Source organism: Sesamum indicum, linkage group LG6 (assembly GCF_000512975.1).
Source record: "Sesamum indicum cultivar Zhongzhi No. 13 linkage group LG6, S_indicum_v1.0, whole genome shotgun sequence".
Lineage (NCBI taxonomy): Eukaryota > Viridiplantae > Streptophyta > Magnoliopsida > Lamiales > Pedaliaceae > Sesamum > Sesamum indicum.
This window is the reverse complement of record NC_026150.1, coordinates 981563-1004723: the sequence shown is the minus strand read 5'-3', so window position 1 is coordinate 1004723 and position 23161 is coordinate 981563. Positions and strand designations below refer to the sequence as shown.

The 23161-nt window shown below is 33.5% G+C and overlaps 5 protein-coding genes across 5 annotated transcripts in view; 4 read left to right on the top strand and 1 right to left on the bottom strand.

Annotated features, from left to right (window-relative positions):
• LOC105163166 (homeobox protein LUMINIDEPENDENS) overlaps positions 1–2314 on the top strand; it is a 9869-nt gene extending 7555 nt beyond the window's left edge. The window contains exons 12-13 of the mRNA XM_011081413.2: positions 51–559; positions 1153–2314. Coding sequence (XP_011079715.1) covers positions 51–559; positions 1153–2049 — 1406 coding nt within the window. The 3' untranslated portion in view covers positions 2050–2314. The remainder of the gene's footprint in view (positions 1–50; positions 560–1152) is intronic.
• On the top strand, positions 2450–7305 carry LOC105163165 (metal tolerance protein 2). Its single transcript, XM_011081412.2, has 12 exons — positions 2450–3014; positions 3144–3213; positions 3826–3923; positions 4023–4177; positions 4434–4549; positions 4875–4971; positions 5219–5303; positions 6113–6175; positions 6305–6410; positions 6509–6654; positions 6755–6846; positions 6939–7305. Exons 1-12 carry the CDS (start codon positions 2643–2645, stop codon positions 7069–7071), a joined length of 1533 nt encoding a protein of 510 aa, XP_011079714.1. The 5' UTR covers positions 2450–2642; the 3' UTR covers positions 7072–7305.
• On the bottom strand, positions 7418–9902 carry LOC105163164 (protein indeterminate-domain 2-like). Its single transcript, XM_011081411.2, has 3 exons — positions 9532–9902; positions 8662–9058; positions 7418–8582 (listed from the first exon to the last, which is right to left on the bottom strand). The coding sequence occupies exons 1-3, from the start codon at positions 9707–9709 to the stop codon at positions 7580–7582; spliced, it is 1578 nt and encodes a 525-aa protein (XP_011079713.1). The 5' UTR covers positions 9710–9902; the 3' UTR covers positions 7418–7579.
• Positions 18155–19035, top strand: LOC105163163 (nuclear transcription factor Y subunit B-5-like). The gene has a single exon (XM_011081410.2). The coding sequence runs from the start codon at positions 18218–18220 to the stop codon at positions 18725–18727; it is 510 nt and encodes a 169-aa protein (XP_011079712.1). The 5' UTR covers positions 18155–18217; the 3' UTR covers positions 18728–19035.
• Positions 22189–23161, top strand: part of LOC105163162 (uncharacterized protein P8A3.02c) — a 2590-nt gene continuing 1617 nt past the window's right edge. The window contains exons 1-2 of the mRNA XM_011081407.2: positions 22189–22678; positions 22765–22796. Coding sequence (XP_011079709.1) covers positions 22414–22678; positions 22765–22796 — 297 coding nt within the window. The 5' untranslated portion in view covers positions 22189–22413. The remainder of the gene's footprint in view (positions 22679–22764; positions 22797–23161) is intronic.

The window sequence follows — 23161 nt, the reverse complement described above, 5'->3', positions numbered from 1 at the left end:
GTTTGCTGCTCGTCTTTATTAATACCATGAGCTTTGTTTCATCCATGCAGAAATCAGAATTAGGGAGGCATGGCATGTAGGTGATGGGGCTAATAGCAAAGAAGTTGAAGTTCAGAAAAACAGAATTAGGCGTGAGAGAGAAATAGTTTACAGGGAAGCACAAGAAATCCCATCTGACCCAAGGGAACCTTGGGACCGTGAAATGGACTATGACGATACATTAACACCCGAAATCCCTATTGAGCAGTTGCCAGATGTTGAACCGATAGACACACCTGTTTCTTCAAGTGATACAAAGGAAATTGTAGCTTCAGTTGCCTCTGCATCATCTGAGAGTATGCCTGAACCGGACCTCGAATTGCTTGCTGAATTGTTGAAAAACCCAGATTTGGTTTTTGCATTGGCGTCTGGGCAAGGTGGTGATCTATCAAGTGCTGCGACTGTTAAGCTCCTTGATATGATCAAAGCGAATGGAGTGAGTTCGTTGGGTAATTTATCTGGGAATACCACCGTTGAGGTTTCACTACCATCTCCGACACCTTCGAGCGACCCTGTTCCGGTGCGTAATTTTAGCACATTGTGTACACAACTTGTGAAACTTTATAGAACTTTTTCAACCTTTGTTCACAATCTCCTTTCGGTATGTGTTTATGTGCCCTTTGCTTGCTTATTGTTGGGGGGAAAAGCAATAATCAAATATTAGAAGCTTAAACGTAGCTAGTAAATAAGAAATAGATAAGAAATGTTGTACAAGTTACAAAAGCATTTTTTCTTTTCTTCTTTCTTGAAATTAAAAAATGAATGTCGGCATTTGGTTTTCTCACTCTAGGCCAAACCAGTTTCTCTCTCCTTGTCTTCTACCTAAGTCAACCCAACTGAAAGAAACTCAAACTATACGGGATACAACGCTTATTTTGATAGAAACTATATAAAAAATGAATAAAAAATTATACGTGACACAGTTTGCCAAAACAAATTTGGCAGAAAAAAGTAACGGTTTTCATGGCCGTGCTGACGCGCACTTCCAAATTCTTGTACTGCGTTTTTTGTTGTATCAATGGTTTCAACATCTCTACTGATATATTTAGTTTATGACTGCTGAACAATGGTTTTAATTCTTTTTCTTCATGGAAAATTTCATTTCTATTGCAGAATGGACTGAAGCCCGACTTTTCAAGAAATCCATTTTCACGGCAGCATGCATTTGAAAATGGCAATGCATATCAGGCACCTGGAGCTTCTCTTCCCCTCCAGTCGCATGGAATGATTCCAACTAGCATTTTACCGCAGCATCAGATTCCAGCCACTACGATTTTGGCTCCTCAGCCTTCAGCAGCAGTCCAACAGTTGGCCCATATGGTGGGGCCACCGGTATCATCTCTACCTATTCAGCTGCCTGAACAGTGGCAGGGACCTGCAAACCCACAAATTCATCACCAAAATACTCATCCTATCACTTCAAATATACATTTGACCACAGAAATGAGGCTAAATGCGAATACTTTAGCCGACTCTAACCGGGCTTCTTCTAATGTACTAGGTGCATCTTCCCCTACTATTCGGGCTGAACCCTTCGGAAATGTTAATCCATCGCCGGGGTCTGTGCTAATGGCCCCATCTCAATCGCTTGCACCGTCACATCCTCTAAACCCACAGTTGTCCTACATACAGGAACCATTAGTCTCCAACTCATTGCGTTCAAGGCAGGGTTTTGATTCAAACTATCACTATCAAAACAATCAAACAGTGAATAACTATAATGCTTACGCAGGAGGAGCTGGGCAGGCTGTGTTGCCGCCAGCAGGTAACTGGGGTGGTAGAAACAATCTTGCAGATAGGCCCGAATTTGAGTCATGGAGCCCGGATAACAGCCCCTCTAGACGTCATGAATACTTACCAGGCCGGTATTATCATGAGGCTAGCCCCAACTTAAGACATGGATACAGGCCCGAAAGGTCCATGCAGAAAAGTCTGGGGGAGTCGTCTAGTTATCAAGAATACAACATGAGCAGAACTGGAAGTCAACGGTGGCCGGACCACAGAAAATAGTGATGATCCGATCTTTGCTGTAGATGGAATGCGGGTTTTACTTTTTTCTGTGGAGATGAGTTGGGGATGAAATGCGGGCCGACTGTTGATGCTGGGCATGGGATGTAGACTTCTTTTTGTTGCTGCAAAGTACTTTTTAGCTATCTATTTGCTTTTGTCCTTGGGGTATATGGAGGACATTCTTGATACATTGGATTAAGAATGACAAAGATTGCTTATTTCTTTCTTCGGCCGATGATTAATTATCCAGGACTGTTCTTCAGAATTTGGTGTTTGGTCTATATGTTTGTGTTTGGACAACATTATTAATTTCAACAGCTATAATTTGGTAAGTTACTGTTGACAATGCGCATAAAATAATTTCCTCTACACACACACATATAAAAACAGAGTGGGGGGCCTTGACGAGTGACAAATTTGGGGAAAATGATAAGAGTACTTTATAAGTTGCGACATGTGCACCGCTTCCTCGTAGAAACATACTGAAAATTCGCTTATATTAAACGCTTGTTGTTCTTGAACATGCGATCTGCCTTTGTACCAAATTTCAATTTCGTTCAACCGAGTTGATCTCTGGAACAGTCCTGAAGAAGATGGGATTCAGGTTCTTGATCAATCTCAACCCCATTCGAAAGTCCTGCACATCAAGAATCACATCATCCTCGTACCCCTATTCCAAGATCCTCAGAAATTCTTGTGCTGCGTTCAATTCTGTTTTGTATGATCGCCCAGCTTCTTTTTCTGAAAACCCAAATTTCAAGATTCACAGACGGTGGCATCTGGGCCACACGCACCACCACGAACACCATGAACACCGAGATTTACATTCGGGGAAGGAGGGCGAGAAGATCTTTCGCCTGGGCCTGGCGGCGGATATTGGATTGGCAGCCGGAAAAGCTGTTACTGGATATCTCTCCGGCAGCACTGCAATAATTGCTGATGCCGCTCATTCGATTTCAGATGTGGTATGGTTTGAGTGTCAGTTTTTTCATTTTAATGACATTCTCATAATCCTTGGGAAAACTGTAATCTTGAACTGTTGTTTTGAATTCTGTTTTTTCTTTAGTTAATTATGCGTGTCTCTAATGGTATAGGTACTGAGTGGGGTAGCATTGCTGTCTTTTAAAGCTGCAAGGGCACCGAAGGATAAAGAACATCCATATGGTCACCTTTGATCTGTATCTACGCACTACTCTGTTCATTCTATGTGTTTCTAGTTTAAAATTTGCCTGTCTTAATGTGATTTTTAACTGGTATTCCCTCTAATTAACATGTGGTAACATGTTCATATTTCCAAGGCAATTGCTCATATGCACTTTCTTTAATCAAATCATGAAATTTATAGGTTTTTATGGAACTTTCTCCTTTCGTGAGAATCATTTCACTTGGCAATCGATCACACTGTGGAAGGCTAAATGTCTGTTCATAACTGTTCTTGCTGGCCTGTTGGAAGATTCAATATTCCTTTACTTATCTGTCATCCAATCCATGGAATCTTAGCATTATGTATTTGTTTTAAGAGACTCTCCTTTTATTTTTGATTTTTCCTAAGTTTGAATCCAGCTTCATACATCCAATGTGCTTTTGGATGGCCCAGTCCACATTTTGTTATTATAGTGATGGTTTGTGACCGACCAGTTGGTCGCTTCTATGTTTTGTAGAAATCATTGTGGATATATTAGGTGCTAAACAAATACAGCCTTAAACTTACTGGATGTGATTATTTCATAGTTTTCAACTCATTAGTTGACAGTTCACTGTACTCTTCATTGTCAGGGCATGGCAAGTTTGAGACTTTAGGAGCCCTTGGAATTTCTGGTGTGCTTTTGGCAACTGCTGGAGGCATTGCCTGGCATGCTTTAGATGTCTTACTGGTATGATTCTATAACATAGTCTAATGCAGAAGAGAGAAACTGTGATTTTCATCATTATATATCTTACTGACCCTTAAATCCAAATATTTCTGTGTGTAGGAAATATTGTCTGCTACTCCTGAGATAGTCAATCAGGCCTTGGCTCATAACCATGCGCACGGTCACCAGCATAATGGACATCACCTTGGAATTGACATGGACCACCCAGTCCTAGCACTGAACATGACTATAATATCTATTGCTGTTAAAGAAGGGTACACAAGTTACTGTTTTCTTAATTATCTGTAAATTATTCACTTTCATTTTCTTTGACTAGTATAACTTGTTTGTACGTATCATTTTTTTGAGTGTTTTTTTTCCAGTAATTCCTCTTCATAGGATATATTTCCATGCTTCAGTATTTACCTTAGCTGGTGAAATGTGGTTCAGTTGTCCTGATATCTGAAATTCAGATATCTTTAACCTCTTAATTCCATATTTGCTGACTTCTATACATTTTGTCTTAACAAGGCTATACTGGATAACACAGAGAGCAGGTGAAAAGACAGGCAGTGGCCTCATGAAAGCCAATGCTTGGCATCATCGAGCGGATGCTATTTCATCAGTTGTTGCTCTTATTGGGGTTGGTAAATATTTGCCTTTGGAGTTAATTTCATGTTTTATAGTGGCTGTTTTTGTTACTTCCTTTTTGCTGACTAAGTGACGTCAAAATTAGGTTTTTATGCAAACATTCTACTTGAATTAGAACTTGCGATCATGGCTCTTTATGCCAGCCAGTGGAGCACTTTTGATGATTAAAGAAACTAAATCGTTCCATCTCCTTTACAAGTGATATTTAAAAGAATGTCAAAGTAGTCAGCATTTCTTTTATTTCGTAGCCAAATAGAACTATTTCCATTACTTGCATTACTATTTAGTACTGATGGTGTTTACTGTAACTTGCACAATAAGGTGGATCTATTCTTGGGGTTAGATTCCTTGATCCACTTGCTGGACTTCTTGTTTCTGGAATGATCTTAAGAGCTGGAGTTGGAAGTGGTTACCAAAGGTAGACTATTATTATGTATCTGCTTTTCTACTAAAGCTATTACCTTTGCAGGTTTCTTCTTTGTATAAATGTATTAAACAAACCATAAGTTGATAGAACCAACCGAGATATGTTCTTAGGCCCTGGTGATTTTCTGAAGTCTTTCTTTCTTTTGAGCAAAGCAACTCTGTTGTCAAATCAAATAGTTTAATACCTCTATGTGTTTTGACATTTTCTTGTTCCATGTTGATATATGTTTTGTATTTAGTATCTTGGAATTGGTGGATGCTGCTGTTCCATCGCAACACCTGGAACCTTATAGACACACAATACTGGGGGTTGACGGAGTCAAGGCAAGTAAATTTCAAATTCCTTACAATTAGTTCCATGTTTTTAAACTTTTAGATTAATTGTTGGCTCTTCCACTTTATTTTCTTGAGTTCCTCAATTGCTTAAGACTTAGCACTCATACCCTTCAGTCGTTCTATTATATGACTTATTGCTGGATTTGCTCGGTTCTTATGCGTTAATGGGGTTGTAATATGCTGGCTGGGAGGGGGCTATATCTTAGATGTCATGTTGGGGTTTGGACATTCTTTTCGTGTGGATACAAGAATAAGAAGTGCTATTTTGAAAGCTTATATATATTTGTGATGTTGAATTTTGTAAAGTATAGGATGACAGTTCAATCACGGCATTACTATCAGTCATGCTGATGCAGTGCCTGAAGAAGAGATTGTCCTGCATGAAGTATTAACTTAAAACTAAACTAAGTCCTTAAAAAACTACAGTTCCATCTATTTCGTTGAGAATAAACTAGTTACATATAACTTGTGAAAATCACCGTTACCACTGGATCTACCTCCAACTAAGATGATACTCTGTTGATTTGTCCCGCTTAACGAGAGTGCTACTTGTATGAAGAAGTCCTTGTGTCTCCTTGATTTATCTGATAATTACACCATAGAAGAAGCAAACTGATGATTCTTGGAAATGTTTGATAAGCTCAAGAATTCCACCTTGTTTCTTTTACGAATTTCCAGCTAGTCTGGCCTTTCCTTTCCAAGATCATGCTTCACAACCAGGTTATGGATGTAAACATAGTCTTTATGATTGTATGAATTTCAAAGTTCATTTTAAATATCCTTTTTGCAAACTGTAGGGTTATAATCACCTCAGAGGAAGGCGAGCAGGGTCCTCTCTATATCTAGATGTAGATGTTGAGGTTTGTGGGATCTCCTATCTCATTTAATTTGTTATGCATACAATCGACTCGTAATGCTGAAATTCATTCTGGTTGTGTATGTGTCCGTAGTAGAGATTGAAAGTAGGTATTCGCAAATACTTCATGTAGGTAGATCCTTTCTCTAGTGTTAGTGCTGCACATGATGTTGGGGAAAATGTGCGCCGACAGCTTCAGCAGTCCCATCCTGAAATAGCAGAAGTCTTCATACACATAGGTAAACGACTGATTTTATATAATAACTTATTCACTGGCTGTCTTAAATGTGTTCATTTTTTGCTCATAAGTTGAAAACATCTAACTGATTTCTTGCAGAGCCTGCAACTTCACATATTTCACAAAGTGTTATTAACCAGAATGGAAACTGCAAAAGCTCAGATCATCATTGCAGCACTGCCTCGTTAGAGCAATCAGATGTTGAAGATACCGTTTCCAAAATTTTGTCCTCCAATTTCTCTGATGTATGACCTTGTTTCTTGAATCACTTCCTTTCGTTTCTTTATTTTCTCATGACCCCTTTTATCGTCGTGATTTTACACCTTATTTTCTAATGGCTTTCAGAAAATGGTAGTCCAGCGCATCACTCGTCACTCATTGCAAGGGCAAATTTTTCTTGAGATCGAAGTTACTATGCCCCCCGACACCTTAATTAGGTAATGTTCATTCTGAATCCATTCAGTTAGAATCTTCCCCGTTTTGAGTGTTCTGCAATACTCATCTCATTTTGTATGATATGAAAAACTAGGGAGGCTGTTGAGGTTGCAGAAGAGGCTGAGAAGAAGATTTTGGAGATAGTACCTAACCTTACACACGTCTCGATTCAGCTGCGACTCGGCCGCCCAATGCCTGAAGTCCAGCAACGAGTTCCCAGACAGTAGATGAGTGTGCCACTAGCTATTTGCCGGTCTCAGGGTATTAGCGTTGGACACCTGTCTGACAATATATACATCGTAATAGGACACGAAACTTATGCATAACACATATGAAGAGAGGCTTCTCCTCAGAACCACTGGTGATTTTGCGGACATTCTTTTTTTATATTTTTCCTCATGTTTGAGGTGACATCAAACGTCTCTTTACTGAATAATATGACAAATCTTCAATACATGTTTTCTTGCAGCTTCCGGCCTTTTGTAATAATTGGAGAGTTCCTGCTGTTTGTTTCTGTCTAAGTACGTAGATCTTAATGGTAATTAATTAGTTGATCAATCAAATAACGAGTAAAAAAAAATCATTAATCATAGTTATTTTGCAATTATTACATCAAGTACATCTTTTATCGGACCAAGAACCAATATTCTACTTCACAATCACGTTCAACTTTCATGGAAAAATCCCCCGGATTGATGACTGGATCCTCCCATACATCATGGTGTGTTTTCGACATCATGAGAAATCCTGTTGATGAAAAGGGTTTTGCATCACTTGCATTCTCTGTTCATTCATACCTTCCATCTCCAATCTCTTGTAATGCTCATTCTGCGGCCTTGACCCCCCCACACCCAAGAAATCGACGGTCGTCATATCATCTCCCGCACCTATTCTTGTCGGAGTTCTTGCCATGATGTTATTCTTTCTCTGTCCAAGCCCACAATTCTGATCACTTTCCTCTTGCACTTCCATTACATTCTTCAAGAATCTGGCCGCGGAGCTTCCGTCCCCGCCCATTAGCATTCCGCCGTACATCACCATATCACTCACGGCGGAGCCACCAGCTCCGCCGCTCTCAAACAGCTGTGCCATCTCTTGCACTGGGCTCTTCTGCAATAGTTGAGTTGCGAATCCTCCACTAAATCCTGATGGCGGTTCGCTTTGGGCGTGGAAAGTGTCGAACGAATGCACATTGGATATGGGCCTAGGCCCAGGACCTGGCCCAGGTGCTTGATCTGGGCCAGCCATGCTGCTGACGAAGCTCTTCTGCATCATGGGGGAATTCATAGAGTTACTCGCAGTTGCGCCCATTTGGGCTGCTTTCTGCAACAGAGCCGTAGCAGACATGTGGGACGGCCCAGCGTACTGCCCCAGGTTCTTGTTGTCTTGTTGGTAATTGTAACCTGATGGGCTGGAATTTGAGCTCAACTGAAGCCCAGATGATGATGAGGGCCCGTTCCTTGGGCTTGCAAATAGGGTTCCCGAACTGGTAGAAAACATGTTCATGGGCTTGAATGGGATTGGGAGAAGCTCCTGGGGGAGAGATTTCAGTGGGTTGGTGAATTCAGATAAGGCGATGGATGTGTTAGTGTTGGTGCTAATGGGCATAGTTGACATGAGATCAGCCATTTGGGCCTGCATATTTGGGCCCAATGAGCCCATCACCCCTTGATTCACCTTACTGTTTTCTTCAGCCAGTGCATCACAGAATGCCCTGTGAGTTATAAAGCTGTCCCTCCTGAACATTGAACAAACCAAACTAATCACGCACATAAAAAGCGCATTTTTCACTTGTTAAAAATGAAGCAAAAACGCACCTGGAGAAAATAGTGCCACAATCACATTTGTATTCCCTTGTACCACAAGTCTTCTGATGAGCCTTCCAGTCTGATTGTACTGCATATTTTTTGGAACATTTGTCGCATTTCCATTTCTTCTCGCCATGTTTCCTGCTGTAATGCTTCTTGATGCCGGTGAGATCGCCAAGAGCACGAGCGGGATTGTGGTGGACACAAGAGGGTTCGGGGCAGATGTAAACACGCTTTCTGACCTCAGTCGTAGCTCTTTGCCTTAGCTTCCATGGGAGATTGTGACCCCTCCTGTGTAGCTGCAGATTTTGATCCCTTTGGAACCCTTTGTTGCAAATCTCACACACAAATCTGTTTGTTGCCATAAGGGTTGTAGGTGAGAGAGCAACAACTTCAGCTGTGGGATCTGATCATCATCATCATACATATGAAAAAAAAATTAAACCAAAAAAGCTATATATATCTATATGCATGTGTAGTTGAAGAAGTAGCTAGGTGAGTATGCACATATATACACAGTTAAAGGGATATATATCTATATCTGTCTATATATATATAGGAAATTAAGGAGCAATTAATCAAGAACAGTATACTGTGGAAGGGAGCAATTATTGTTATCATGGGAGCTGCAATTATTGGAGCCTTTTAAAATAATAATGACTTGTTCTGATTAGCTCTTAATTGTTAATTAGGGAACAGTTGAAAGTTTATTAAATATCTATCTTCATGTTGGACTAACTAAAATCATCAACATCCAAATATGACTCATCATCACTGTAACAATTAATACAAAACCAGAAAACTTGTTATGATGTATTTTGAAGAAAGTAAATATGTAAATTAAAGGAAAGAGAGATGAGGATGAAAGTGGTATGTTGCCTGGAGTTCCTGGTAGATTTCTTTTCTTCTTAGGCTGAGAGTGGTGGTGGGAGGTGGAGGCATTGGTAGTGTTACTTGTATCAGTGGAAGTGAGTGATAAGTTATTCTGCTGCTGCTGCTGCTGCTGTTGAACTTCATCAGAAGAGAAACTGCCCTCATCACCTGTAATATTTGACATCTCTATCTACACTTGTAGTTGATAAGCTTCAATTGGTGTGTCTGTTTCTTTGTCACTTTGTTGTATTTTGGTGAAGATATATAAAATGAGGAGAGGAGAAGCAGTCTCCTCTATTTCTGGATGATCAGATAGGAAGAGGGAGAGGGAGACTCTTGTTGGAATTACTAAGCTAGAAATGTGTGTGAACATATGAATTTGCTCTCTTCTTTGGCTTATTTGCTATATATATAGTAGAAGAGACAGCTTATGATGTTGATATCCCCCTAATTTTCTTTCTATATAATAATTATTAGGATTAAATATACTTTTTTATTCTATAACTTAAATTATTTGGCGTTTTCGTCCTTTAATTTTTTTAAGATAGCATTTTAGTTTGATTTTTTTTTTAATTTTCGCGATTTCAGTTATTTTTTTCGTCAGAGTTCACTTTCACTAGGAAAGGAGAACTTCGGCAAAAAAAGAATTGAAATCGCAAAAATTAAAAGATGTAGGACAAAAATACTACCCTAAAAAATTAAAAGATGAAAATACCAAATAACCCAAGTTATTGAACAAAAAATACATTCAAACCTAATTATTATTATTATAGCATATATATAAACATACCCTCTCAAAACAGAGGGGGAAAAAAAGAAGAAGAAAGAAACATGCAATTGTGCTTTGTCTGCATGTTTACATCCGAATTGGAGCTATTAATGTTGTTATTTGATTCACACAGGATCGATAAAACCAAATAATTTGGTATTGTTTCTTTCAATCTTCCATTTTCAGAAACATATAAAACTCCAGATTTTTATCACACATTATTAGAAACACATGAGGATTAATATAGTTTCAGACAGAATGTCTAATAATTATCCTAATGTTCATGTTGAGATCCCGTGAATAAATTTATAATATGTTTCTTGTTATTAATTATATCGATGTATTGATTGAAAGTAAATTATCGTAATTTATTTATAAACATAAAAAAAAAGAAAAAAGAAAAAAGAAATCCTAGTTACCCTAACTAGAATAGTACAAACCAGCAGTCCGGCTGCCAATAATTAATTAAAACATCATAAACAACAACAAGACACAAATCAGAATGTGAAGCATATGCACTAAATTCTAACAACCTAGTCAAGAACCAACTACGTAGGAGCTAGACAAAATGTACGTACAAACACTAGTATTTTCACAGCATCATCGGTATAAACAAATATTCTACATGGGGTTCATCGATGGAATTCGATACGATTGATGAGCAGCATTAGCTGCACATACATGTAATGACACCCATAATCCAACAAAACTATGCACTACTCTTCAAATTAATTAGTGTTAATAAAAAAAATATATAATTATATTTTTCTCTAAATAAATTCTAAAATTACACAACACCCCCTTTACAAAATTCATTGTTTACATCTTACATTTTATTTTTTGTTATGATTTGGACAAAAAATATTGACGTTAGTAAAAAAAAAATTACACAAATTACCAATTTTATCTCTCATTTAATATTCTCATGTAATAATTTTTTTTTGTTGACGTCAGTATTTTCATCTAAATCCTAATGGAAGGGGGTCATATGTAAACAAAGAATTTTGGAGGGATCTAAGTATAGTTAATCCAATTGATTAATTACTTAATATTTGTTAACTATGTTTGATTAGTTAATGATAACAATGTTAAGCAATGGACAATTAGGTACTTGACATGAACAAAGATTCCTTTCCAATTTCGATAATTGTGTTTATGTTAAAATAAGCATTAATCCTATGCATATAAGAACAAGGGAATGAGTCAGATTAACGCGCTATATTCCTTTCATGTACGCTATTTTAATTATTATTATTATTATTATTATTGCAACCCATGAAACTGACGCTTGACTTAAACTTCTTCTTCATTCATCTATTTAATTTCTTCGATTTGGACATAATTATTATCATAAAAAAACGACATGTGAAAGAGCTATTAAGATTGTTTAGCACACATAAGATTGATGAACTGTGTCATTTCTATGACACTCATACCCTAATTTTACATTCATTCTTTTTTGATTAAATATTAATATATACTTAATTATGTGAATATTGATTTGCTGACTAGTTTAAAATTAATTGTAAAACATCAATTGCAAGAGTTATGATATAATAATTAAAAGGTCTAAATTATGATAAAACACCAGAGGTTAAATTTAATTACACATATGCTCATCGTCCCTTTGTAAATTATAAATACATCCCTTGATGTTATAGTTGCATTTCTATTAAATAGTGAAATTTTGCACAAACTGACACTTCATCAGGGGGCATATCTATAATTTGATAAAAAGTAGGGGATGTTTGTGTAGTTAAACTTAACTTTAGGGAATATTGATGTAATTAATTTACCTTTAATTTTTTTTTATTTTTTTTTTGGTTTTTTCTCTCCCCCAAATGAAACTTTAAGGTACTAATAATTGCCTTTAAGTTTTGATTGATATGTTTGTAGCGCGCGCTTCACTCAACATTCACTCGTTGTTGGGGTGATCAGCTCACTAACTAATCACATCTAATTATACCAAAATCCTATAAAACTCAAACAAAAAGTTACTTATCTTTATGAATCTTCATAGTACCTTCTACCTCTTTTAACATTTCACTTTTCCTCCATTCCAAAACTTCTAATTCAGACCAAATTTTATTAGATTTAAATAAATAATACGAAAGTGTATTGCATTTATCAAATGATTAATATTCAATATAAAACGAATGATATATATATATATAGGACAATCATAATAACTTATACTCTATGATTTGTTCAGATAAATTAAATTTAGGGATAATTATGTATACACTTTCTGATTTATGGTCTATTTAGATAAGTCACTCATGTTTTTTAAAAATTATACACATATCCACAGAACATGTCGACATATTTACACAAATCACCCTTAATTTTTAAAAAATTATACATTTATCCCTAGAAACGTTAATATCGTTACACAAACTATCTTAGCTTTTTTGGTTGTCAAAAATAATTTTTATAATTATATAAAAAAAAACATGAGTGATTTGTGCAATAAATCATAAAGAAAAGAATGTAAATATAAGGGTTAATTACATTTTATCATTTGAACTATAACCGCTTTTACACTTTAGCATCTAAATTTTTTTTATTCCGTCAACTTACCATCTCAACTTGACAAAATTTTGCACTTTGTCATTTATAACTGTTTTTCTCCTCAGTATTTTTTCGAAAAAAACATCTCATATGAGGCACATGTGATATTTAATGGTTATGTGATGTGATATTATTGACATACGCATAACATATGCTGTTTTTTCATCTTGACATAAAAAAATTAAATGTTAAAGTATAAAAATAAGTATAGTTCGAAGGGTAAAATATAATTTACTCTAAATATAAATATCTTTTAAAATTTAATTTGAATAAAATTTTTTCTTTAACAAAAAAAATAATGGGGGGGGGGGGGGGGGGGGGACCTTTTGACTTTAAAGTAAAGATGATCACTTTTTGGTGGGAATATTTTAAACAACATTTCACTCTAAAAGCAACCAACCTCAAATCATTACTCAATCTATTGTCCCCTGCGCTAATTCTATGTGGAGGGGCAATTTGCTTTTGATGGGCTTTGCCGTATTGTACTTTCAGTCAACTGCTATCCCTTCATGTAAAAGTATTTGTCCCTCTCATGCAAACGTACAATGCTTTAAAGCATGTGTTACGAAAGCTGCAGACAGTGTTAATGCAGAGGATCCCTGCCTGCTGGTAGTCTTGTCACCGGCCTTAAATGAGGTGGGTCATAATATGTTTGTTTAAGGCATCTCTCATATATATGTTTCAATGTGTTCATGCCAGCCCTTTATTTATTTCTGGAAAAAAGCAATTTGCTTGTTTTTTTTTTTTTTTTAATTTTCACAACAGTAATTCAAATAAAAATATAGTTATTTATAGGTGTTTTTATTAAAAATATATTTATTTGATACTACAGTCCAATATAAGACACAATCCCATTAACTAATTTGAATATATTTTCATTCACATGAAAAATTATAGGAAATTAAAAATACATATTTTTCAAGAAAATTGAACATTAAAACATAAGAAAAGGGCTAATAGGAATAATATTATTTAGGGCAGAATACACTTTGCCCTCTTGAATTATTTGTCATGTAACAGTTACCCCTAAACTAACAAATATCTTTTATTTATAGTAAAGTAAACTATAATTAATGAGTTAAATAGTTTGAATTTTATTTTTTTAATACACTCAAAGTTAAGTAATGAATGAGTATAATAAATACACAAAAGTATTTCATGGGAACATTTATAATTTGATAATAAAATTAATTTATTAGTTATTTATTATTTTAGTAATTATATATCGATTTCTTGAAACATATTTTCTTTAAAAAAAATGATAAAATATATTTATTTATTTATTTCTAAAAATATATAGCTTTTGGTTAAACGTATATATATTTGTCAATTTCTTTTAAGAAGCATATATAAGTTGTTGGTTATATTATATTTTTTGTGTGTCTATTATATAAATATGTATATATTAATTTATACTCTACTTTTAGTTTAAATTATTCACTTATTAAAAAAAAATATTTAAAAAATAACTTGATGATGATTTAGTGTGTGAAATACTAAAATATATTAAGAATAATATAATTGTTCAAGGTATGAGGGACATTTTTGTCCAACCAAAGGGGTAAATATTACATGACGAATAATTTAGTGGGGCAAAGTATATTTTACCCTATTGTTTATTTCTTTATCATTAATTACTCACATTGTTCATTTTTCTATAATATATTTTTTTTAATTTTGTAATAGTCTCGATAATATATATATTTCATACACGCACGCGAATGTGCTAAATAAATATTAAACCTAACACCTCAATTTTATAAAATTTTGGGTTCTCAACCATTAGGGTGTCCCGGTCCCTTATCCCTAGGGAACAAACTAGCAAATTCGGCTCAAAATTCTCTAGTGAAAGTTTTGAGTTCGAATTTAATTAGGTATGTATTATAAAAAAAAATATGGGAGAATTATGTTTGCACCCTTATGATTTGTCTACATAAGTTATTCATAATTTTTTTTTATATAATTACATAATTCATCCTTGATAACAAGAAAATAGGAAAAATTTATGTAATGATATTGATATTTTAAAAGATGTTTGCATAATTTTTTAAAAAGTATGGGTGGTTTATGTAAATAATGTTAATATTTTTTTATGGGTGTATGTGTAATTATCCAAAAGTAAAATAATAATTTGTGCAAACAGACAATACATTATGCAAACATAGTTATCCTAAAAAAAAGGGAAAAAACCGTTAGGGTGTCTGAAATTGCAGTATTTAACAGTAATTTGTTTCCTCTCAAGTTCCGAAATTTTTTAACAGGAATTTGTTTCCTCTCAAAAAAAAAAAAAAAAAAAAGTAATTTGTTTGAAGAATATATTTCATTTCACAGTGGACAGTGTGAAGAGGCCCAACTGAGTAGGACATGAGTGAGCTCATCACGGCCCAAATTGTTACTGGATCATAATCCAATAAGCCCAATTGTTACTGAAACGGGAGAATGGACCATTAAACCTGCTACTAAATCAATATGACTTACACAATTTTAATTTCTTTCTTTTTTCGGGCTAAAACTTTTTATATATGTAGTATTTGTTTTTTGTTTTTGATAATTTTACCTTCGTATGTAATAGATATAGAAATATTATAAATACATAATATTAATAAATAAAATAGAAAGTGAAGAGTAGTGGGTAAGGTGAAATCTGGGAAAAAAAAAAAACAAATTGTGAAATATTCTGAAGGAGGTGACGAATTTAGAGTCGCTTTCAAGAACTGAATGCCTGCACTCACATCCACATCCACATCCACATCCATGTCAAAGGATTATGTCTTAGGTATATATATAAAAACACACACTGGTTGTAGTTGAGACAGAATCCCTTTTTGCGTCCAACATTCCAAGTGAATGCTTAACTCATCCAGGTAGGTAACGCTAATTCATTACCTTTCCAAACTACTATTGCTACTCATAATATCACAAATTAACTGAGACTTAACCCCGATTTTGACCGAGGTAAGTGATGAGCTGCATTAAGTTAGTTATTTGCTATTTGAGGTGGGGTTTACTTTTTATTTTGTTTAGATTGTGAATTAGCCTACAACACAATACGTTAGCCTTGTCCGGGTGTCCCTCTAGCTAAAACTCTTTGAATTTTAAATCAATTTGCTTAAATTATATTGAGATTGCAGGAGCTAGACCTCATGGCCGTTAGTGCATATCTATATGATAGAGGTTCATGGGTGTCGAGTTTGACATAAATTAATATTATTACTCTAACTTAAAAACGTAAAACATATGTGGGGTATTTGGGAAATGATTTAATTTTTTTAAAAAAAATAATAATGAAAAATGAAGTAAAGTTGAAGCAGATGATGATCCGTTGAGTTGAGCAGCAGCAACTTTAGTTTGTGGTCCAAAAGCTTTAATGGTAGTTAATAAGAGGAAAGTAATTAATATTAGTTGTAGAATGTAATGTAGGGATTGGACCACATAATATTCCAAGTAGGGTGAGGAATATATATAAATAAAAAAATGGTAGGTATATATTCTTGGAAATATGAATAAATAAATAAATTGGAGGAATTCCAAAAGGAGAAAAGAGGTATCTACTTCACTTTACCCTAAAAAGTATCCCTTTCACATAAATTCCCATTCATTGGCTTTCCAAAGTTGACCTTTTTCAGGAATAATGAAGGTTTGCATTGCATCACCTGCAACACTCTCACTTTTCCCCCCCCCCCCCCCCACACACACACAAAACAAATATATATATATATATATATATATAATTTTTCTCAATTCTTCTTCTTCTTCTTTTTTATTTTTAAATTAAAAAAAAAAATAGGGTCCTCCAATTACTGTTGATTTACAACATCACTACTGATTAGGGTAATCAGTAAATTAAGTGATGCATGAGAGTAGTGAGAAGGGGGGGACCATATGTATATATATATACATATGTGTGTGTGAAGTACTACATATATATAATAATTGAATAAAAATTGGAAAAGGTGTGATTTTTTCTCTTTAATTAAATTTTAGGGTTTTAATTAGAGTTCTCAAAACCATGAGAAAAGTGACCTAACTCGGTACCATCAATGGAAATTTTGCCTGCCACTAATTTCCCCACTTTTCATCTTCACCCCCATACATATATAAATGCATGATTCATTCACATATATTAGATCAGGGGTTTAATTATTTGTCTCATCATATTATTTCCTAATACCAACACTTTAATTATTTTACTATATTTTTTTTTGTCTTGAGGAGAGAAAATTAATTAGCTCTTGATTTCATTATATATATATATATATGTCACAATAAGAAAATGACTCAATAGCTACGAAAAACTTTATTCCTAAAATTAATATCGAGCTAATTAACAAGTAAAATTGTTATTGCTAATCTACATTATTTAACATATTTTTTAAATAATTTTTTGCTAAATTTGTTATAGCAAATAAACTTCCGTTGCTGAATTTAGTAGCAAGTAAAGTCTTGTGTTAAATAATAAAGATTAACAACAAAAGTTTTACTTATTAATTAGTTTAATACTGATTTTTTTTCCGTAGCTGTTTAACCATTTTCTTATAGTGTATATATTATGACAAGTTGATCACACTCATAATTAGTGTGTTTTCTAGACTCAAGTTTGCTTATTCTGAGACCTGTTAAAACACACACACACTAGTTAAAATTTCAGATGACCTGCTACGAATCATATGGATCCCTCATCAAATTAAACTCAGACTGGACTTTATTATAATATGTTTGAATAATTAGTAAAGTTATTGAAATAATTTTGTAAGTGCACTACTTTAATTTCTCTTCTTATTGCTTTTTAGATGAATTTTTGTATTTTATTATTCTCTTTGGGTTACAGTTTTAGGCTTTATTATAAATTCCGTCAAAAACATATATTAATTCTTTATAATGAAAAATCCCAATTTCAATTATGTGAAGGTTGCAATTCTAGCTTTGTACAAATTTATTTTTTATAATTTCATTTGGCGTTTTTGAAAATTTTCGTATGTTGAAGGTAAAAAATAGCCGAAAAAATGTTTGTGACCTACACGTTTTCCTTCTTTAATTATATGTAAAACTACTTATAATTTTATCAGATTTACACACTCTATATTACAAGAAGATTATTGATTTGTTTAAGAATTGAATTATATATTTATTGCAAAATGTATTAGAATTCTTTACGATTTAAAAGATTATTACTTAATTAATTTGGTTGAAAATTTTATGGGTTCCGTCCCATCAAATATACATCCATACATAAAAGTAAGGCCGTGCGTAGGAGGCTATATAAAGTGAAGTAAGGGACATGATGAGAAACGCAACGTGTCTGTGTATTAGAGGATATATATCAATAGGTTTTCTCTATATACCATAGGAATTATGGTAGACAACATAGGCCCTAAAAACTCATCCTCACACAAAGATAGAGGGTTCAAATACTGCTGTAATGACTACGCTGAGGAGGAAACATCAGGGCTGATCAAGGAGCAAGATCGGCTGCTGCCGATTGCAAATGTGGGGCGAATCATGAAGCAGATCCTGCCCCCCAACGCCAAAGTCTCCAAGGAAGCTAAGGAAACCATGCAAGAATGTGTGTCGGAGTTCATCAGCTTTGTGACGGGCGAAGCATCTGAGAAATGCCACAAGGAGAAGAGGAAGACCGTGAATGGAGATGACATCTGCTGGGCTTTGGGGAACTTAGGATTCGACGACTACGCTGAGTCTTTGAAGAGGTATTTGATCAGGTATAGAGAGGCAGAAGGAGAGAGGGCCAATCAGAACAAGACCGGTGCTGGCCCGGAGGAGAACCAGACGGAGGAGAGACAGCAAAGGGGGCCTAATTCTCCGCCACCTTTCAGTTTCCATCTGAGGGAAAAGAGAAGAGCTTAATTAGGGCTAGCTATATATGCATAAAGTTAAGATACAGTAAGTCAAAAATTAATAATAATAGTAGCTCCGATTTGCTTTTATGTATAATTTCGTGGATGAATCTATATAAATAGGATTCTGGTGTTTTTCATACTTGGTTGTAACTTAATTAGGGTGAGATAATCTGATGTTGTAATACAAGAACAAATTAAGTTTGTGGTTTGGAGGTTTGATCAGTAGTTTGTTTTGTGTTGGTCAATTAAGTGTGTAATTAATAAATTAAATTAACTTGTTGCATTGTTAAGTAATATGTGTACGTACTAAATGTGTAGGATGGATATTTTTGTTGAATGATAATATATATATAGTGGATCCGGAATTGCCAATTGGGGTTTTCTAAGATTTTTCCAATAGTGGCAAATAAATTACAAGATTCAATAGCTTAATGCAAATCGGATTTGGTGGTAATTAGGGTCTCCCTTGTAGCTACTTGTTGTCTACCAGTACCAGCCCAATGGAAACACACACGTGTAATTCCTAGATATGCTGAATTGGCATTGTTCAAGACAGTATATGTATATGTTTACCACTGCGCGCTTTGGGTTTGAGAAACCCTAGATATATTACATGGAGGGCAGGGCAGGGGGACCACCTACCTTCCTATTTCTTTCTCTTCTTAAAATCTACAAAATATGTATATTGGATGTATTCACCAAATCAGATTCCACGACGTCCTCCGTTCTTTATTCCCACAACTCTGGATCATCACTTGAAACAATATTAATATATAAAAAATATTTATCCCACAAATTGACAGCCAAAATGAGATATATACACTTCCATCTTTTTGGAGATTTTTTTTCTTTTTTTAAATAAGCGATTCATTATTTCATTTAATACATTTAAATTTTAATACTGATTCATTATATTGATAATTCAAATTGACGAATACATCCAAAACAAGTGGACGATGATAAAAAAAATTATTATATTATAAAGCATTAGACCTATTAATTTGTTAAAATGAATAGTTCTACGCATTAATTAATATATATGTTCGGAGAATGTGAACTCCGACAAAAAAATAAAATAAAATTGTGGAAATTAAAAATATATAGGATCAAATTAAATACTATCATAAAATATTAAAGGAGAAAAACTCCAAATTAGGAGACAAAAAATGCATTTAAGCAAAAACCACATAATATAAAATAAAGGTTTCTAATAATATTTTTAGTGCGAAATTACTGTTGGATGTGATAATAATCTGATTTGATTAATTATTATTAACATGAAATAACGTTTAGGCTAACTATGGAAATTAATCAAACAGTAGAATGATGAGGTTAAATCAAATAGTAGTAGCTTAAATCAAAACATTAAAATCGTGTTTCACATTCTATGTCAAAATACAGTGATCAGAATATGTCAATTTTATACAGAAATTTAACATTTCTATAATAATAAATAATAAATAGAGAGGTTTGTCCATACATCTTTATTTCTATGTACAATACAACTTTGATATTAAATAAATAATATAATAAATAGCTCTTGTTTTGGGCCAATGAAGATCCATGTTGATCTGGGCCTTTCAAACATTGGAGTTGTCAGTTACCATTTTCACATCTATTTTCTTATAGTTAAAAGCATATTGAGAACACCATGGCTAAATTGGGTACAAGGTGAATGGTAATAGCATCTACTACATCATTTATATATATATATATATATATATATATATTTTAAATAAATCGATTACAATAACAATTATTCCTATCAACATTATTATCTAATAAAAACTATTATAATAATCATATCCTGCTTAAAAATACCTACTATTACAGAAAATAACAACTCTTACTATGCAGTAGACAACAGACAATAACTCCTAATACGCAATAGGCAACATCCATGCAACATCAATATCTAACAAAAACTATTACAATAATAATAAACAACAACTCCTACTATGCAGTAGACAACATCTCATGCATATAGTGGGAACACATGAAATCTAAAATCATGAGGACTTAGCTTCGCCGTAACTTTTCATGCAAATAGCAATTTGTGCATTTTTCCAACCCTACCAATCTTTCCTTTAACATTTTGTGATTAAAATTTGTCCCTGTCCTGTTAATAACATTCTCATATTATTTTTTTATTATTAGTAATACTTTTATGTATTTATTATTTTGTAGTACTGATTTTTCTACTGAGGATCGCTTATTTTATATGATTCAAGAATCAAATATATTGAATAAATCATGTTAGATTAGTTATTTAAATATTGTAATAGTATAATAATTTATATAAGCAAAAACGGGCTAAAACAAAAGAAAAGTTTTTGAATATTTGATCTATTGAAAAATTAATGAAAGAAATGACTTAAAGTCGCGATTTATAGAAAAATGTAGAGATGCAAAAACCTTAATGAAAAATCTCATTGGGGTTTTTAGATTTAGTACCGATTGGGTGGTCTCGTCAAATTGACTTTCTATTCGTTGCTCTCCTTCTCTTATTGTCTTTGTCTATCCTTTGAATCATCGAATAATATTATCTCATAAATAAAAATTATGATTTTACTAAAAATTAATATATTATATAATTTAATTAAAAATATTTGACCAATTGTATTTTTATAATGACGTGCTATAAGTATTATTAGTTTTTTTTTTTTTCATATTTTGTTATTCTTTTTTTTTGGTAAATATTTAATTATATAAAGGAAGTATGTGGGAGCGCTTTAGAAAAATACTTTTCAACTTATGATTCTTAAGAAATACTTTTGAATGGTTTGAGATGCCAGATTATACTTCTGAAAAGACTAAAAAAAATATTGTTAGGCCAAAAGTTAGAAGCATACCTCAACTGCTTTGATTTTTTTTTTTATTGTTACCCTTATTATAATAATCTCTAATCAATTTTACGTTTTTAGTTTATTTTTAAAATTATATATTTAAAGTTGATATTAAATTTTTAAATAATTTGAATAATTTTACAATAATCGAATTTACACTTTCAAATATTTAATATTTTAAAATTTTTTATATTTTATCTGCTGTATCATCTAATTATATTATTTCGATAACAAACAAATTTTTGGTAATATTTAAAAAAAATAAATATGAAACTAACTAATATCTTTTTTTAATATGTATGAATTGAATAGTCATTTATTTGTTTTTCACATTTCTTTAGTAAATATTATCTATTTTTTATTCTACTACAACTTTTATTTTTTCTTTTATAAACATTACTTCTCTAAAAAGCAAAAATTTTTGCAAATACTCCCAAAATTATGTGTATATTTTTACCAATCATGTTACTACTAAAGTAGTGTAGATATGCTCTTAAAAAAAGGTATATAGATATGTAATAATGAAGTTATATTCATAATATTGGAATAACATATTATAGTAATATGTCTCTTAAAATTTCTTTTTATAGTTCATATTTAAGATTATATATTATATTAATATATTTTTATTACCAGAAATTAGAGTTGGGATTAGGGTTCGTGTGTGAACAGTACACTGATTGCAAATTCATCATTTTTCTGTTTAAGGTTTGTTCGAGAGATTTTATTAAAACCTTCAAATACTTGACAGAATATTTAATGATAATTGCAAAAGAGAAAACGATTGGGATATCAATTGTGTTGATGAGAAGATAAACGAGAATAATCAGGTGAACAAAGGGGAGAAATGGAGGACGAGGAGGGGGAGGAGCTAAAAGCGATTCTGAGGGAAGCATTTGGAGATTCATCATCGGACAGCGACGGCGAATCTTCGCATCATCGGCAAGGACGAGTTCAAGTCAGTGATTCGACGGATGAAGTCGTAAAGCATCATACGATATTTGGGGATACCGATATTTGGGAGCCGATTACTGAAATCAAAGGCCTCTGGATCGGCAGGGACTTTTTGTCTACCGATCAGCAGGCCTCCTTGATTTCTGCTCTTGAGAAAGGTGATCCAGTTATTTTGCGCTTTTCTTAAACAATGATTAACACCTTATGGTGAGAATAATTTATGCTTGGATTTTATTGGATGCAGAGGGATATTTGACTGAAGCCTCGCAAAATCAGGTTTTCATAGATTTTCCCTCGTTTCTTAGTCTTAATTTTTCTTTACGTTTTAGTTTGCCAACTGTTTTTGTTGTTTGGCATATGCAATGAACTGTTTGGTTTATGAATAAATGCGGCGAAACAGTTGAATATGGAGTTGTATGCTCAGATGAGAAGCATAAGTTTGCTAAGGAGGCCAAATAAGTTGTTTGCTTGCTGAACTTAAAATGGATGGTTTGGTATCCCCTAAAGTACGTTTTTTGGCAATAGATGAGTTTCATTGCTGGAATTTCTAATTAAGAAATGATGAAAGCGGACAGTATAACTCTTTGCTTTTCTTTTTTTTTTTTTTTGAGGAAACATGGAGGGATAGAGAAGGGAAAAGC